The sequence below is a fragment of the Bombina bombina genome, chromosome 5, assembly GCF_027579735.1.
Source record: "Bombina bombina isolate aBomBom1 chromosome 5, aBomBom1.pri, whole genome shotgun sequence".
Classification (NCBI taxonomy): Eukaryota; Metazoa; Chordata; class Amphibia; order Anura; family Bombinatoridae; genus Bombina; species Bombina bombina.
The window spans coordinates 1,033,136,026-1,033,153,801 of NC_069503.1; the positions used below are offsets into that span (position 1 = coordinate 1,033,136,026).

At 35.3% G+C, this 17,776-nt stretch overlaps 1 protein-coding gene across 1 annotated transcript in view; it reads right to left on the reverse strand.

Annotated features, from left to right (window-relative positions):
• CSMD3 (CUB and Sushi multiple domains 3) overlaps window positions 1-17,776 on the reverse strand; it is a 1,747,434-nt gene that overhangs the window by 818,949 nt on the left and 910,709 nt on the right. The window contains 2 exon segments of the mRNA XM_053715303.1: window positions 3,390-3,605; window positions 16,883-16,999. Of these exon segments, the coding sequence (XP_053571278.1) occupies window positions 3,390-3,605; window positions 16,883-16,999 (333 nt within the window).

Below are 17,776 nucleotides of genomic sequence, written 5' to 3' on the forward strand. Positions count from 1 at the left end.
TTATTCTCTAATTACACTACTCACTATCATAGTAGCAACCCCCCCCAAAAAAAAAACTAACAGAGTTAGCGTTCTATTTCACAAGTCCATCCCATTGGAACTTATCCATAAAGAGCAAGACAAATATGGCAGATATCTAGGCATCAGTGAGCTTTTATTTGGTAAACCAATCACGTTAGTAAATGTTTACGCACCCAATACAAACCAAGCTGCTTTCTTTTAACATACCACCAACTCTATTATCACATTCCTTAAAGGCCCACTATTATTAGCCGGAGATTTCAATCTACCTCTAAACCCTCTAATCGATAGCTCTAACACCCAGTTAAACAACCTCACTAAAACCCATTATTCCATCTGGGACAATTTTTCCATATTATCTTTACACGATACCTGGAGAAACCTACATCCTCACAAACTTGATTATACGTTCTTCTCAAATCCCAATAAGTCCTAATCTAGGATAGAATACATAATGACTGATCATATATCAATAATAAAACTAAAAGCTTCCCATATCATCCCTATTAGCTGGTCAGACCATTCAGCTATGATCAGCACATTGCTATCAGATCCCTTAATTAAATTAGATGTAGAAAAAGCTATAGAGGAATACTCTATACTCCCTAAATAACAACCCTGACACCTCACAGGGAACCCTTTGGTAAGCCCATAAATACGTAATAAGAGGAGTGCTGATGAAGTATAAAACCACTAAAAATAAACAAAATAAACAAAAATATCTAACCTTAACTCAGGAAATTAACAAATTAGATTACATCCATCAGATACAGCAACACAAACAACATTAGACCAAGCCAGAGCCCAACTCAATGAGTATCTCAATATTAAGGCCCAAAACACAGCTTTTCTATTAAAAACAGTTTCACATCCAAGGTAATAGGCCGGGTAAACTATTAGAGAGGACACTCAACCGCAAAACAACAGCATCATACGTACATTCACTAACCAACAACAGATCAGAAAAAAATATAGACTCTAAAATTATAGCATAAATGTTCTGTGATTATTACTCCAAATGATATAACCTATTTCCAAATCCCCCCGATAGAACTCACACACAAAACTGTGAAAACTACCATGACCCTCTGACACTTCCTCAGGTTCATCCTGATTACCTCTAATCCCTTTCAGAACCAATCTCAAGACAAGAATTAGACAAAGCAATAAAGTCCCTAAAGCAGGGGAAAAGCCCAGGGCCAGATGGATTCAGCAACTTTTATTATAAAAACTTCAAATCCCTGTTAATGCCAAAACTCTTAAAACTTTATAACCAAATAGATTCTGATCACCTATTTTCAGAAAATATGTTAGAAGCGTACATTACAGTCTTACCAAAACCAGGTAAACCATCAAACAACCCAGCTAATTTCCACCATCTCGTTACTCAACATGGACCTTAAACTCCATTTAAAGATCTTAGCTAACAGGTTAAATCCAATCCTCCCACACATAATACATTCTGATCAGACTGGTTTTGTACCAATGAAGGAGGCCAAAGACAATACAGTCAAAGTAGCTCATCTATTACATCACACTCATGATCACAAAATACCCACCTTCTTCACAACCTGTAGTCACAACCTCCAAGACTAAAGAAATGCGACATACCTATCTAGAATTGTAGACTGGTGCTCGCATGAAGAACACCACCATAAACAATGAGTTCAACTGGAACACGACTTATGCGATTTCCCCCAACTCAGTTCACTATGTTGGCTAGACGGACCCCAAGACAGATTCACACAAAATCAAAATCCCATTATTTCAGAAACCTTCAAAGTATGGAAAAATATAATTAAGAAAAATCCAGACATCTCCTCAATTCCCTCTATCCTAACCCTAACTGAAACTTTCACCCTGGCATCTGTACTACCCCATTAGGCCCAAAGGATATACACCTCCTCCTACCGATTTATATGCTGGTGGAAGTGAACAGCCTCTTACCTTAACAAACCATAGAACACATAGGAGATGGATTCCTCACCAAATGGTTTAGTTACCATCAACTCAACCATTTTATACACTCTTCCCAAAAGGAAAAAAACACCAGAGCCCTAACCCAATTTGAAAAGATGTATAGTGCCTCTACGCCAATTCATCATATCATTTCACTAACCAATAAACTTTTAAATAAGCCCAAAGCAGACAACCTCTCCGCTTTTACAAAATCTTGCAACAAAGACCTACCCTTTTTGATATCAAGAAAAGATTGGAAATCAATTTTTGTTAACATATACAAATCAGCCCATTCATCCAAACTTTTAGAAACCAATACCAAAATGATGACCAGATGTTAATATATATTCCTAAACTCCTCCAACAGATACTGAAGATCATGTGCTCAAGAAGGAACCCTATATCACATTTGGTGGTCATGCCCCAAATTACAACTTTTTTTGTAAGGCTGTATCACAATACATACAAGAAACAATCGACACTCCCATACCCCTAGATCCACTTATAGTCTTATTCCACATTTATCCAAAATTCCTCTCCAAAACTCACAAGAAATTATGCCAGCTCATGATAAACAGTGCCAATCAATTAATTCCACGTATGTGGAAAAAAGAAACAACCCTCACTAAACAATTGTAGAAACAAGAAATCCACAACAATCTAAGCTAGAGAGATATCATTATTTAATATCCAATACCTTGGATGCTTACCATGACATACTATTCCTATGGGAATCTAAACCAACACCATAAAATCATAGCTACAACTACTCAATTGCGGTCAACTCTTCAAAGTCAATACACAGATATATCAAAAGTTATGGGACAGAAATGCTACAAACGTTAACACCTTCTAGAAACTCAGGTCAATAACTACCTCACAAAATACAGTATATTGCTAAATTAGGTGCAATCACACAAATCAGGAAAAATGTATTTGTTACTTGTTTATTTTTGTTATTTAATATTGTTATAATGCAAATCTGTTGTACTTTTGGAGAAAGTTTCTTTGTAAATGTCAATTCAATATTTGTCTAACAAAGCAGGGACTTTACTGTTTCACGGACTCTACCACAAGGGGCCATTTGGCCTGGACATTTAGGACACTACAGCATTGAAACTAAAGGACATTGTAAAACTCATATTTCCCTAGACTATCTCCAAACACTAAAGTCACTACAAATGTATACCTTGAAATGTTTGTTATTGTTATGTATTATCCAAAATAAAAAAATATTATTATAAAAAAGTTTTCAACTGGGATAGTTCAGTAGATCCATTATATATGCACCTGTCACAAACTGAAAATAAGTATTTTTACCTTACTTTATACCTGAGAGTTTTTACTAAGATTTGGGTTATTACACTAAACATTACTTTTTAAATGTGATGCTCAATTTGTTTACTTACCAGAAAATGTAATGTTAAATCCTTCATATGACATTGAAAAATCGGAAATAAAGCGCAACTGAGCTCTGAAATTTCCATAGAGACCAGCGTTGATTATTATAGGAAGCTCAGCGCCAGTGAGCCGTGCTAGGGGCTGAGTAAAACTACCATTTTCAGTGATTAATAGGTAGTCATGAAGATCTTCTAGATGAAAGGTATGAAAGGTGAACTGCACGCCTGTTGAAAAAGTAAACCAAGTTTAGGAGATATAGATCAAATCATTACAAATAATTCAATATGTTATTAAGTATATTATTGCTTGAAAAGTCATGTATTTCATTATACACAGTGCTTCTGAAAATAGGAAAAAAGATTGTATCTTCTCGAGTGTTAATTGCTTTTTTAATATAATATAACATATGTAAATTTGTATCAGTTTTTGCTGAAACTTTAATACATTCTGTTTCTAAAGATTTAATTTTAATATTTTAGAGTTCACATAAGACCTGGAGCAAACCTTCCCTCTAGATAGGAATGCAGATTAAGGACCCAAACAAACTGATGACTATGGAATTAAGAATATTTTTAAGATAATTAAACAATGAACATTGTTATACATATTTCAAATGTCTAATATGAGACAATTATTGAAGATAGGAAAATTTAAATTTGTAAATGAAAGACAGATAGAGGAAAATAGGTGACAACAGAAATTATAATTTTACCCAAGCTATAGGCTACAGGCTAGATGATGTTTAAAATATTTAGACAAAATTCCCTGTAAAAAAAATGTTAATAGTGTATAGCAGGGGTGTCCAAACTTTGCTCTCCAGAGGTTTTGAAACTACATTTCCGATGATGCTCAGCCAGCATTTTATCTAGCTGAGCATCATGGGAAATGTAGTTCCAAAACCTCTGGAGAGCAAAGTTTGGACACCCCTGGTGTATAGTTTAAAAACAAAACCACAACACTTTGTAATGTACTTTTATTATTTAAATTATCTGCTTTTTCCATCCAGAGATATTGGATAGCATCCTGCAATATTCAGAACTCTCTATTCTACAGAATGGTCTGTGTATTAGTTTATTTATAATAAATTAATCAGCAATTAGGTTCTAGAATGTAGAAGATCAGTATACTAAACAAATGATTTAAAGGTATTTTATGTATATTTATCTGCTTTGATGTGGCCACATCAAAGCAGATAAATATACATAAAATACCTTTAAATCATTTGTTTAGTATACTGATCTTCTACATTCTAGAACCTAATTGCTGATACAAACTATTAATGCATATTTGAAAAACAAAAGGGTATTAAAGATCAATAATAAAAAGTTGTGGTAGAATGCGTTATTATTGCACTATGGCATATACAGACCTACTGCTCAATCTATGACAGGGAGTGATTGTAGGTGATGTCACACAATGCTCCCCCAAAAGCTTTACCTTAGCCTCTACACTTCTAATCCCCAGCCCACAATGTATAATTTTCAAAACTAAGCAGTCATTTTATCCCTTAGCTGCCAGGAACATATAAGTCAGTAATTGTATCTCTTTGCCGTGTTATAAAAAAAGAAATGTGATTTTTACCCCCTTGAATGTCATTCATGTCTTTTTGCTCCATATTTTTATTTCATTTAGAAACAGGAAGCCTTTTTATATTTAGCTTACACTCAGGAAAGTAAAAAAGCTTGACATTTAAGTGTTTAGAAATTTTGTGAAGGTTTTACTGGACAGCCTGCTAAAATACTGGACTGTCCAATTAAATACTAGACACACGGCAACCCTACAGACCTATGTGTTTTTAGACATAGTTGTATATTAGTTATTCATTATTTGTTTTGAAAACAAATAAAGTGACCACTGGTTTAAGATAGTGAAAATACAGATAATTTGAATTGCACTTTTTGTCTATTATATCCTGTATTGAAAGCAGCTAAATGCCGGAAACCATGGGTAACTTCACTATTTATTTGCAAATAAAGAATAAATAGTTAACTTTAACTATGTATTTAACCATCTGCAAGCAATAGTACAAAACTAATATGCTCTAACTATTTTGAATATTGTATTATTGTTGTCCCTTTATAATGTATGCCATCACTGTGTCTTCCAATGTGTGTAAGGTTTGTCCTTGGTATATCAATGTTACATTTCTGGAATAGCTGGAAAAAATACAGAAAAGTATTTGCCATGTTGGATATATCCTAGAATATGAGGTACTTCCAGGTGTGACAGTTCTTACTAGGAAATTATCCCAGTATGACTGATTTAACTGCACCTTGTCTAACAACATGACTCCTTTGTTTACACAAAAAGAAAAACAAAAAGGTATTATTTTATAGTTTTAAATGGGAATAAGAGAGGAGGATATAGACAGTTTTTTATATTTAATTATATTGTTTGACTTTGCAGTGTGTTAATAAGTAATTATATTCTTTGACTTTGCAGTGTGCTTCTATAAATTATTTTTTCTTTCTGTCTATGAGAACATATATCTATCTATCTATCTATCTATCTATCTATCTATCTATCTATCATCTATCTATCTATCTATCTATCTATCTATCATCTATCTATCTATCTATCTATCTATCTATCTATCTATCTATCTATCGCTCTATCATCTATTTGTCTGTGTGCCTGTTTCTCTGTCTTTCTGGCTTTCTATCTTTCTGCCTGTGTTTCTGTCTGTCTGCTCATCTGTCAAATTGTGCTCAGGGTGATTGACATGCCCTGCTCTTTCACAATTGGTTGCAAAAAAGCACACAGCAGCACTTCACAATTAGTGCCCAATGCAATGTTAAATTTTTCCATAAGATACTACATTGCAAGTGGTGATTGCAGACAAACATGTTCTTTACTTGATAATAATAATTCCGTTCAGTAATTAATGAGTTGTTTGGATGTGAAAATGTGACATTCTTCAATATGACCATATAAAGATTTTGTTCATTGGGAAAAAGAAGAGTAAGAACCATTGAATTTATCTTTGTGAAAGATCTTTTGGAGCAATGTATTCTGTATTTTATTTGAAACAATTTTAAACACAGTATAAAACTGAATTTATAATTTATGTTGACCTAAGGTTTATGTCAATTTATTCAGTTATGCTGATTTTAGATTTTAGAATTCAAATATAGTATAAATGTATTTTTGTTATATATATATATATATATTTGTAATGTAAATTTGTGAGGCTAACCAGACATATTGACTAACAAAGACAAATTGACTGAGAGGCTGAGTGACCACATTTATCTTATATTATCTTTTACTTTAAAGGGACACTATACCCAAATTTTTTCTTTCGTAATTCAGATTGAGCATGACATTTTAAGCAACTTTCTAATTTACTCCTTTTATCAAATTTTCTTCATTCTCTTGGTATCTTTATTTGAAATGCAAAAATGTAAGTTTAGATGCCGGCCCATTTTTGATGAACAACCTGGGTTGTCCTTGCTGATTGGTGGATAAATTAATTCACCAATAAAAAAGTGCTGTCCAGAGTACTGAACCCAAAACAAGCTTAGATGCCTTCTTTTTCAAATAAAGATAGCAAGAGAACGAAGAAAAATTGATAATAGGAGTAAATTAGAAAGTTGCTTAAAATTGCATGTTCTTTCTGAATTACAAAAGAAATTTTTTGGGTACAGTGTCCCTTTAAAATATGTTTGAGAATTATAAAAAATAATTAATTTAAAATTAAAAATAAAAATACAATGGCCCAGATTACGAGTTTTGCATTAGAGGCTATGCAGTGCTAACAAGCAGTTTTCCCTCGCTGCTCACTTACCTGCAGCACTGGTATTACAAGTTTTCAGAAACCCGTCGTTAAAAGACTAGAAGTGAGCTTTGAGCAAAATTTTGCTCATTACCGCACTCCAATACCAGCACTGCTTAAGTCAGCGGTGAGCTGGTGTAACGTGCTCGTGCACGATTTCCCCATAGGAATCAACAGGCAGAGAAAAAAGCAGCGTGAAACTCCTTAACGCAGCCACATTGATTCCTATGGGGAAATAAAATCTATGTTTACACCTAACACCCTAACATGAACCCTGAGTCTAAACACCTATAATCTTACACTTATTAACCCCTAATCTGATGCCCTCGACATCGCTGACACCTAAATTATAATTATTAACCCCTAATCTGCCGCTCCGGACACCGCCGCCACATATATTATACTTATGAACCCCTAATCTGCTGCCCCCAACATCGCCGACACCTACATTATATTTATTAACCCCTAATCTGCCGCCCCAATGTTGCCGCTACCTACCTACACTGATTAACCCCTAATCTGCCGCCCCAAAGTCGCCGCCACTATAATAAACATATTAACCTCTAAACCGCCGCACTCCCACCTCGCAAACATTAGTTAAATATTATTAACCCCTAATATGCCAGCCCTAACATCACCGCCACCTACCTACATTTATTAACCCCTAATCTGCCACCCCCAATGTCGCCGCCACTATATTAAATTTGTTAACCTCTAAACCTAAATCTAACCCTAAACCTAACACCCCCTAACTTAAATATAATTTAAATAAATCTAAATAAATATTCCTATCATTAACTAAATTATTCCTGTTTAAAACTAAATACTTATCTGTAAAATAAACCCTAAAATAGCTACAATATAGCTAATAGTTACATTGTAGCTAGTTTAGGATTTATTTTTATTTTACAGGCAAGTTTGTATTTATTTTAACTATTTAATAACTACCTAGTTAAAATAAAGACAAATTTACCTGTAAAATAAAACCTAACCTAAGTTACATTAACACCTAACACTACACTATAATTAAATAAATTAAATACAATTACCTAAATTAAATTAAATTAGCTAAAGTACAAAAAACAAACAAACACTAAATTACAGAAATTTAAACTAATTACACCTAATCTAATAGCCCTATTAAAATAAAAATCCCCCCCCCAAAATAAAAAAAACCCTAGCCTAAACTAAACTACCAATAGCCCTTAAAAGGGCCTTTTGCGGGGCATTGCCCCAAATTAATCAGCTCTTTTACCTGTAAAAAAAAATACAAACAACCCCCCCAACAATAAAACCCACCATCCACACAACCAACCCCCCAAATAAAATACTAGCTAAAAAAACCTAAGCTCCCCATTGCCCTGGAAAGGGCATTTGGATGGGCATTGCCATTAAAAGGGCAGTTAGCTCTTTTGCAAGCCACAACCCCTAATCTAAAAAATAAACCCATCCAATACACCCTTAAAAAAACCCTTAAAAAAACCTAACACTAACCCCCTGAAGATCGACTTACCAGGCGATGTCTTCATCCAAGCCGGGCGAAGTGGTCCTCCAGACGGGCAGAAGTCTTTATCCAAGCAGGGCAGAAGTGGTCCTCCAGACGGGCAGAAGTCTTCATCCAGACGGCATCTTCTATCTTCTTCCAAGCAGGGCAGAAGTGGTCCTCCAGACGGGCAGAAGTCTTCATCCAGACGGCATCTTCTATCTTCATCCATCCGGCACGGAGCGGCTCCATCTTCAAGACATCCAATGCGGAGCATCCTCTTCTTCCGATGACTAAAACAGAATGAAGGTACCTTTAAGTGACATCATCCAAGATGGCGTCCCTTAGATTCCGATTGGTAGAAAAAATCCTATTGGCTGATCCAATAGGATTGAACTTCAATCCTATTGGCTGATTGGATCAGCCAATAGGACTTTTTCTACCTTAATTCTGATTGGCTGATAGAATTCTATCAGCCAATCGGAATCTAAGGGACGCCATCTTGGATGACGTCACTTAAAGGTACCTTCATTCTGTTTTAGTCGTCGGAAGAAGAGGATGCGCGTCGTATGTCTTGAAGATGGAGCCACTCCGCGCCGGATGGATGAAGATAGAAGATGCCGTCTGGATGAAGACTTCTGCCCGTCTGGAGGACCACTTCTGCCCTGCTTGGATGAAGACTTCTGCCCGTCTGGAGGACCACTTTGCCTGACTTGGATGAAGAAGTCTCCCGGTAAGTCGATCTTCAGGGGGTTAGTATTAGGTTTTTTTAAAGGTGTATTGAGTGGGTTTATTTTTAGATTAGGGGTTTGGGCTTGCAAAAGAGCTAACTGCCCTTTATAGGGAAATGCCCATTTAAATGCCCTTCCCAGGGCAATGGGGAGCTTAGTTTTTTTAGCTAGTATTTTAATTGGGGGGGGTTGGTTGTGTGGGTGGTGGGTTTTACTGTTCGGGGGGTTGTTTGCATTTTTTTTACAGGTAAAAGAGCTGATTACTTTGGGGCAATGCCCCGCAAAAGGCCCTTTTAAGGGCTATTGGTAGATTAGTTTAGCTAGGGTTTTTTTATTTTGGGGGGGCTTTTTTATTTTAATAGGGCTATTAGATTAGGTGAAATTAGTTTACATTTCTGTAATTTTTTTATTATTTTCTGTAATTTAGTGTTTGTTTGTTTTTTGTACTTTAGCTAATTTAATTTAATTTAGGTAATTGTATTTAATTTATTTAATTATAGTGTAGTGTTAGGTGTTAGTGTAACTTAGGTTAGGTTTTATTTTACAGGTAAATTTGTCTTTATTTTAACTAGGTAGTTATTAAATAATTAATAACCATTTAATAACTATTATCCCTAGTTAAAATAAATACAAACTTGCCTGTAAAATAAAAATAAATCCTAAACTAGCTACAATGTAACTATTAGTTATATTGTAGCTATCTTAGGGTTTATTTTACAGGTAAGTATTTAGTTTTAAATAGGAATAATTTAGTTAATGATAGGAATATTTATTTAGATTTATTTAAATTATATTTAAGTTAGGGGGTGTTAGGTTTAGGGTTAGACTTAGGTATAGGGGTTAATAACTTTAATATAGTGGCATCCACGTTGGGGGTGGCAGATTAGGGGTTAATAAATGTAGGTAGGTGGCAGCAATGTTAGGGCCAGCAGATTAGGGGTTAATAATATTTAACTAATGTTTGCGAGGTGGGAGTGCGGCGGTTTAGGGGTTAATATGTTTATTATAGTGGTGGCGATGTTGGGGGCGGCAGATTAGGGGTTAATAAGTGTAGGTAGGTGGCGGCGACATTGGGGGCAGCAGATTAGGGGTTAATAAGTATAATGTAGGTGGCGGCGGTGTCCAGATCGGCAGATTAGGGGTTAAAATGTTTACTTTAGCATTTGCGATGCGGGAGGGCCTCGGTTTAGGGGTTAATAGGTAGTTTATGGGTGTTAGTGTACTTTTTAGCACTTTAGTTATGAGTTTTATGCTACAGCGTTGTACCATAAAACTCATAACTACTGACTTTTAAATGCGTTAGGACTCTTAACAGGGTAGGGTGTACCGCTCACTTTTTGACCTCCCAGGACAGACTCGTAATACCGGCTCTATGGAAGTCCCATAGAAAAAGACTTTACAAAGTTTACGTAAATCGTTTTGCGGTAAGGCCAAAGAAGTGTGTGGTCACCCTAAACCTTCAAGACTCGTAATACCAGCGGGCATAAAAAAGCAGCGTTAGGACCTGTTAACGCTGCTTTTTTTGTAATCTTGCCGAATATTAATTAAATATTATTTGATTTTTTTTATGACTTAAGCACAAACTTATCTCTATAGAAGATTCTTTGCATAGAATGCTTGTTTGTTAATCAGTAAAATCTAAGTCTCTAATGGACTAAGATTATGCTTCTCTATTTGATGCCTTATAAAATGAAAATTTTTACAAAGTATGGTAAATCCAGTTTCACAAGGCATAGAGAACATTGACGTTGAATTAAACTTCACATTATTAAGACCCTTCAAAGCAGGATTTATTTTTTATTTTAAAAGTTATGTTAAGGTGTTCTAACCTAAATTTACAGCCATTTTACAGTTATCTGTATTTAATATTGATTTTATAAAGTAATAATGTGTGTTTAAGAATTATGTGATGTTTTTTGTGTCATAAAGATCAGACCATTTAAAGCTCTTAAAGGGACATGAAACCCAAATTTTTTCTTTCATGATTTAGAAAGAGCATACAATTATAAACAACTTTCTAATTTTCTTCTAGTATCTATTTTGCTTCATTCTCTTGAAATTCTTTGCTGAAAAGCATATCTAGATATGCTTAGTAGCTGCTGATTGGTAGCTGCACATAGATGCCTCCTGTGATTGGTTCACTGTGTGCATTGCTATTTCTTCATTAAAGTATAGCTAAAGAATGAAGCAAATTAGGTAATAGAAGTAAATTGGAATGTTGTTTAAAATTATATTCTCTACCTTAATCATGAAAGAAAATGTTTGGGTATAGTGTCCCTTTAAGGCCAAATGCACGTGTAGAGAAAATAATTTTCACAAAGGGTATGCTTCTAATTACACAAGACCTGCCTTTGGTTTTCCAACAGTTTCTTCTGTATGTGAATGCTATACAACTGAAAACTACTAAAATACTTAAATACTTTTTAAAACTATAAAAATAAGAGCAACTCATCCTAGTGTTTAATTTTTACAGTTTAAAAACACCCTTAAAGGGACAGTAAACCTAAAATATAATGTTATATAATTTTGCACGTAGTGCAGAATTATATATCATTATATTAGTGCTATCGTTATAAAACGTAATATTCCCTTTTAATTTTTTATAAATATGACAGTTTCTCAGACCCGCCCTCTGTACTCTGCTGAGTGGGTCTGTTTTTATTCCACAGCGCATCGGGCCAGCTGTATAGTCACAGCCCGGCCCGACCGCACCATAGCACTAAGTGCATCTCGCTCCTGCTGTCAGACAGAGCAGGAGCAAGCTGCACTTAGTGTTATGGCGTGGTCGGGCCGGGCTGTGCCTATACAGCTGGCCCGATGCGCTGTGGAATAAAAACAGACCCGCTCAGTAGAGTGGAGAGAGCGGGTCTGAGAAACCGTCATATTTATAAAAAATTAAAAGGGAAAATTACGTTTTATAATGATAGCACTCATATAATGATATATAATTCTGCACTACGTGCAAAATTATATAACATTATATTTTAGGTTTACTGACACTTTAAGGAAGAAAATATTTTGTCTTTACTTTTTAATATTCATGTAAAAGGACTTAAATGAAACTAATAACAATGCAAATATATCTGCACTTTACTGGCATAGTTGCTCATTTGTGTGGCTTATATATTATTATTATTATTATTATTAATATTATTCTACTTTATATATATATAAGTGCAAACAAATTCTGCAGCGCTGTCCATGGGTAAAAAGAATAAAACAACAACTTTGATACAATATTTTTTATAGAAAAGTCAAATTTTTCAAACAAATACAGGAGAAATTGAGGGCCCTAATTTCATGGGAATTTGCAATCTACTTATACTTTTTTACTTATACGTTCTGTTGTTTTTTTTTAGAAACCTTAAACATTTGCCAAGAAGTGGCTATGAAGATTTCCCTTTGCTATAAAACATTAAAAAAAAAACTAGGAAAAGTTAATGAAAAAAAAATGTATGCTTGAGTTTTTGTTATTATTAAACATGATCAGGTATGTTTATGGAAATTAAAAAGTTAAATACTGCTTCCCCAACACTTAAAAAAGTAATCTTTTTAACGTTTCACCTTTTTTGTGTGCAATTGGAGAAAAACAGATATGAATTGTAAAATTTGCATTCCATTTCCACCAAAGACTAGCAAATTTTCTGTTTTTCTGCATTTGTTTGTAAAAAAAAAAAAAACCCTTTAATAGGAATTAACTTCATAAGAGACCATTTAATTATTTAAATATGGTATAAGCATAAGGCTTTATTAAAGACTATCTAAGCTTATAATTTATAGCAAATGTGGGCAGCATTGTTGGGCCTGTTTTTAAAATATGTTTCCAAATAATTATTTAAAAAAATAACCTACATATATTTTTGAGAGCGTCATAAAAAAAACTAACGGCTAGATTTGGAGTTTTGTCGGTAACGACCCGAAAAACTAACGCCCGCTTTTTTCTGGCCGCACCATAAAAATAACTCTGGTATTGAGAGTCCACATAAAGGCTGCATTAGGCTCCAAAAAAGGAGCGTAGAGCATTTTTAACGCAGCTTCAACTCTCAATACCAGAGTTGCTTACGGACGCGGCCAGCCTCAAAAACGTGCTCGTGCACGATTCCCCCATAGGAAACAATGGGGCTGTTTGAGCTGAAAAAAAACCTAACACCTGCAAAAAAGCCGCGTTCAGCTCTTAACGCAGCCCCATTGTTTGCTATGGGGAAACACTTCCTACGTCTGCACCTAACACCCTAACATGTACCCCGAGTCTAAACACCCCTAGCCTTACACTTATTAACCCCTAATCTGCCGCCCCCGCTATCGCTGACACCTGCATTTTATTTTTAACCCCTAATCTGCCGCTCCGTAAACCGCCGCTACTTACATTATCCCTATGTACCCCTAATCTGCTGCCCCTAACACCGCCGACCCCTATATTATATTTATTAACCCCTAATCTGCCCCCCACAATGTCGCAGCCAGCTACCTACAATAATTAACCCCTAATCTGCCGACCGCAAAGCGCCGCCACCTACGTTATCCTTATGTACCCCTAATCTGCTGCCCCTAACCCCGCCGACCCCTGTTTTATATTTATTAACCCCTAATCTACCCCCCACAACGTCGCCTCCACCTGCCTACACTTATTAACCCCTAATCTGCCAACCGGAGCTCACCGCTATTCTAATAAATGTATTAACCCCTAAAGCTAAGTCTAACCCTAACACTAACACCCCCCTAAGTTAAATATCATTTACATCAAACGAAATTAATTAACTCTTTTTAAATAAATTATTCCTATTTAAAGATAAATACTTACCTGTAAAATAAATCCTATCTGATGGATAGAATGCGAGCTCAATCTGATTGGCTGATTGGATCAGCCAATCGGATTGAACTTGATTCTGATTGGCTGATTCCATCAGCCAATCAGAATATTCCTACCTTAATTCCGATTGGCTGATAGAATCCTATCAGCCAATCGGAATTCGAGGGACGCCATCTTGGATGACGTCCCTTAAAGGAACCGTCATTCTTCAGTTGGACGTCGCTGGAAGAAGATGGGTCCGCGGTGGAGGTCTTCAGGATGGAGCCGGTCGTCATCGGATGAAGATAGAAGATGCCGCTTGGATCAAGATGGTTGCCGGTCCGGATCGCCTCTTCTTCCCGGATAGGATGAAGACTTTGGACCCTCTTCTGGACTTCTTCAGTGGATGTCTAGCCCCCGCTTGGGTTGGATGAAGATATCGGAGCCAGGACCGATCGGTGATACCCGGTGAGGTGAAGACAAGGTAGGAAGATCTTCAGGGGCTTAGTGTTAGGTTTATTTAAGGGGGGTTTGGGTTAGATTAGGGGTATGTGGGTGGTGGGTTGTAATGTTGGGGGGGGGTATTGTATGTTTTTTTTTACAGGCAAAAGAGCTGAACTTCTTGGGGCATGCCCCGCAAAGGGCCCTGTTCAGGGCTGGTAAGGTAAAAGAGCTTTTAACTTTAGTCATTTAGAATAGGGTAGGGCATTTTTTATTTTGGGGGGCTTTGTTGTTTTATTAGGGGGCTTAGAGTAGGTGTAATTAGTTTAAAATTGTTGTAATATTTTTCTTATGTTTGTAAATATTTTTTTATTTTTTGTAACTTAGTTCTTTTTTATTTTTTGTACTTTAGCTAGTTTATTTAATTGTATTTATTTGTAGGAATTGTATTTAATTAATTTATTGATAGTGTAGTGTTAGGTTAATTGTAGGTAATTGTAGGTAGTTTATTTAATTAATTTATTGATAGTGTAGTGTTAGGTTTAATTGTAACTTAGGTTAGTATTTATTTTACAGGTAATTTTGTAATTATTTTAACTATTTTAGCTATTAAATAGTTCTTAACTATTTAATAGCTATTGTACCTGGTTAAAATAAATTCAAAGTTACCTGTAAAATAAATATTAATCCTAAAATAGCTATAATATAATTATAATTTATATTGTAGCTATATTAGGATTTATTTTACAGGTAAGTATTTATCTTTAAATAGGAATAATTTAATAAGAGTTAATTAATTTCGTTAGATGTCAATTATATTTAACTTAGGGGGGTGTTAGTGTTAGGGTTAGACTTAGCTTTAGGGGTTAATACATTTATTAGAGTAGCGGTGAGCTCCAGTCGGCAGATTAGGGGTTAATAATTGAAGTTAGGTGTCGGCGATGTTAGGGAGGGCAGATTAGGGGTTAATACTATTTATTATAGGGTTAGTGATGCGGATTAGGGGTTAATAACTTTATTATAGTAGCGCTCAGGTCCGCTCAGCAGATTAGGGGTTAATAAGTGCAGGCAGGTGGAGGCGACGTTGTGGGGGGCAGATTAGGGGTTAATAAATATAATATAGGGGTCGGCGGTGTTAGGGGCAGCAGATTAGGGATACATAAGGATAACGTAGGTGGTGGCGCTTTGCGGTCGGCAGATTAGGGGTTAATAAGTGCAGGCAGATGGAGGCGACGTTGAGGGGGCAGATTAGGGGTTAATATATATAATACAGGGGTCGGCGGTGTTAGGGGGAGCAGATTAGGGGTACATAAGGATAACGTAGGTGGCGGTCGGCAGATTAGGGGTTAAAAAAAATTATTTGAGTGTCGGCGATGTGGGGGGACCTCGGTTTAGGGGTACATAGGTAGTTTATGGGTGTTAGTGTACTTTAGAGTACAGTAGTTAAGAGCTTTAGAAACCGGCGTTAGCCCAGAAAGCTCTTAACTACTGACTTTTTTCCTGCGGCTGGAGTTTTGTCGTTAGATGTCTAACGCTCACTTCAGAAACGACTCTAAATACCGGAGTTATAAAAATCCCATTGAAAAGATAGGATACGCAAATCTAAGTGGTAAACAGTTGTACACTGTAGATCTTTACATTAAAAATGAAACAACCAATTTGCCACTAATTGCAATAGGTATACAAAGTACTAGACAAGATATATTCTAAATTGTTTAATCTAGTTAATTTTCTATTCACCAGCTTCCCAAATATTTTAGTTCAAAAAGTGTCAAATAACACAAAGCGTATCATCAAAAGCAAGCAGTAAACAAATTGTCTGATTACATATTTTGTTTGATAAAAATGGTGTAATGTATATAAAAGTACACATTGACCCAAAATACCATTCTAGTAAACATTTTAGATACTATTATATTACCTCCAAATAAAAAACAATTGTCTGAAAATTCCACAGCAAGTATCATAAGAAGATTCAGTTGTAAATAAAGAAGCTTAGAAAGTCATTGTGGATGACAGTTATAATGAGTACTTTATGCAATAGGATGTTATTTTGCAAAGCAATGGGCCATTTGCTGTGTCAATTGCTATATAAATGACTTGCATTTTGTTGTGCATTGGGTCCAGTACATTGCACATGGCATATTCTCATCTATTACAATTTGTTAGACTAACAATAAAAGCTAGAACTGAATATCCAGGAAACAAAAATCCAAACTTTTTTCTTAAGAGTAAATCATAATCAAATATATCTTAAATTAACAAATACAATTAAAGTGTACCTTTTCCATGAGTTACTTCTATTGTCCATGTACAATTTAAGGAATCTGGGTAGAATTCAGGGAAACCCGGAGAAAGAATTGTGCCACTTGGTCCTCTAACATCTCCACCACATAAAGCTGTAAAAAAAATGGATGTATATTTAATTAAATGCATTTAAGTACATATCACACACCTACAATTGCACAAATGGAATTGGTATAAAGAAAAAAATATATAACGTGACTACTCCTGCCTTAACCAGAAGAGTAGTTGAGCTCAGTTTTCGCTATGAGTCCTAAATCTTGGATAGTTAATCTGATAAACATATCACGCAATGTTTTAAATATGACATAAAAGAGGAATTCGACCATGACTAGCAATAAAAAATAGTTATGCCGGGATAGTGATTGGGCTGTAGTACAGTATTGAACCTAGGGTCAGTATGGTTAGAGCTAAATGTGTCAGGAGGGTATTGTTAGCATTCATTTTTTTTAATGATTAAGATTTCTAAATGAATGTAGCAGGAACATTTTAATTAGAGCTAATATACTGTTTTTGTAACGTCCCATCAGTAGCAGTATAAGAGTTAAACTTAGGCTCACATTTGAGGGTTATGCTTTTGTTTATAGGGCAAAGTTAGATTTGAAGAATTATGATGATAACTTAAATGTTAGCCTCTTGGAGTTCTTAAACTTATAAGAAGTCAGGATTACCCCCTCTAGTCTGTTGTTGCAGGGGATACAATGTCTGCATCATCTATAACAGAAGAAGATGCATTTACTGCAGTAATGTGGTCATGTTATGATATTTAAGTAAACTAGATTAAAGGGATAATGTACTGTAAAATGTCCTCCCCTTTAATGTGTTTTCAATAATTCATTTACCTGCTGGAGTTTTTTAAATTGTTGATAAAT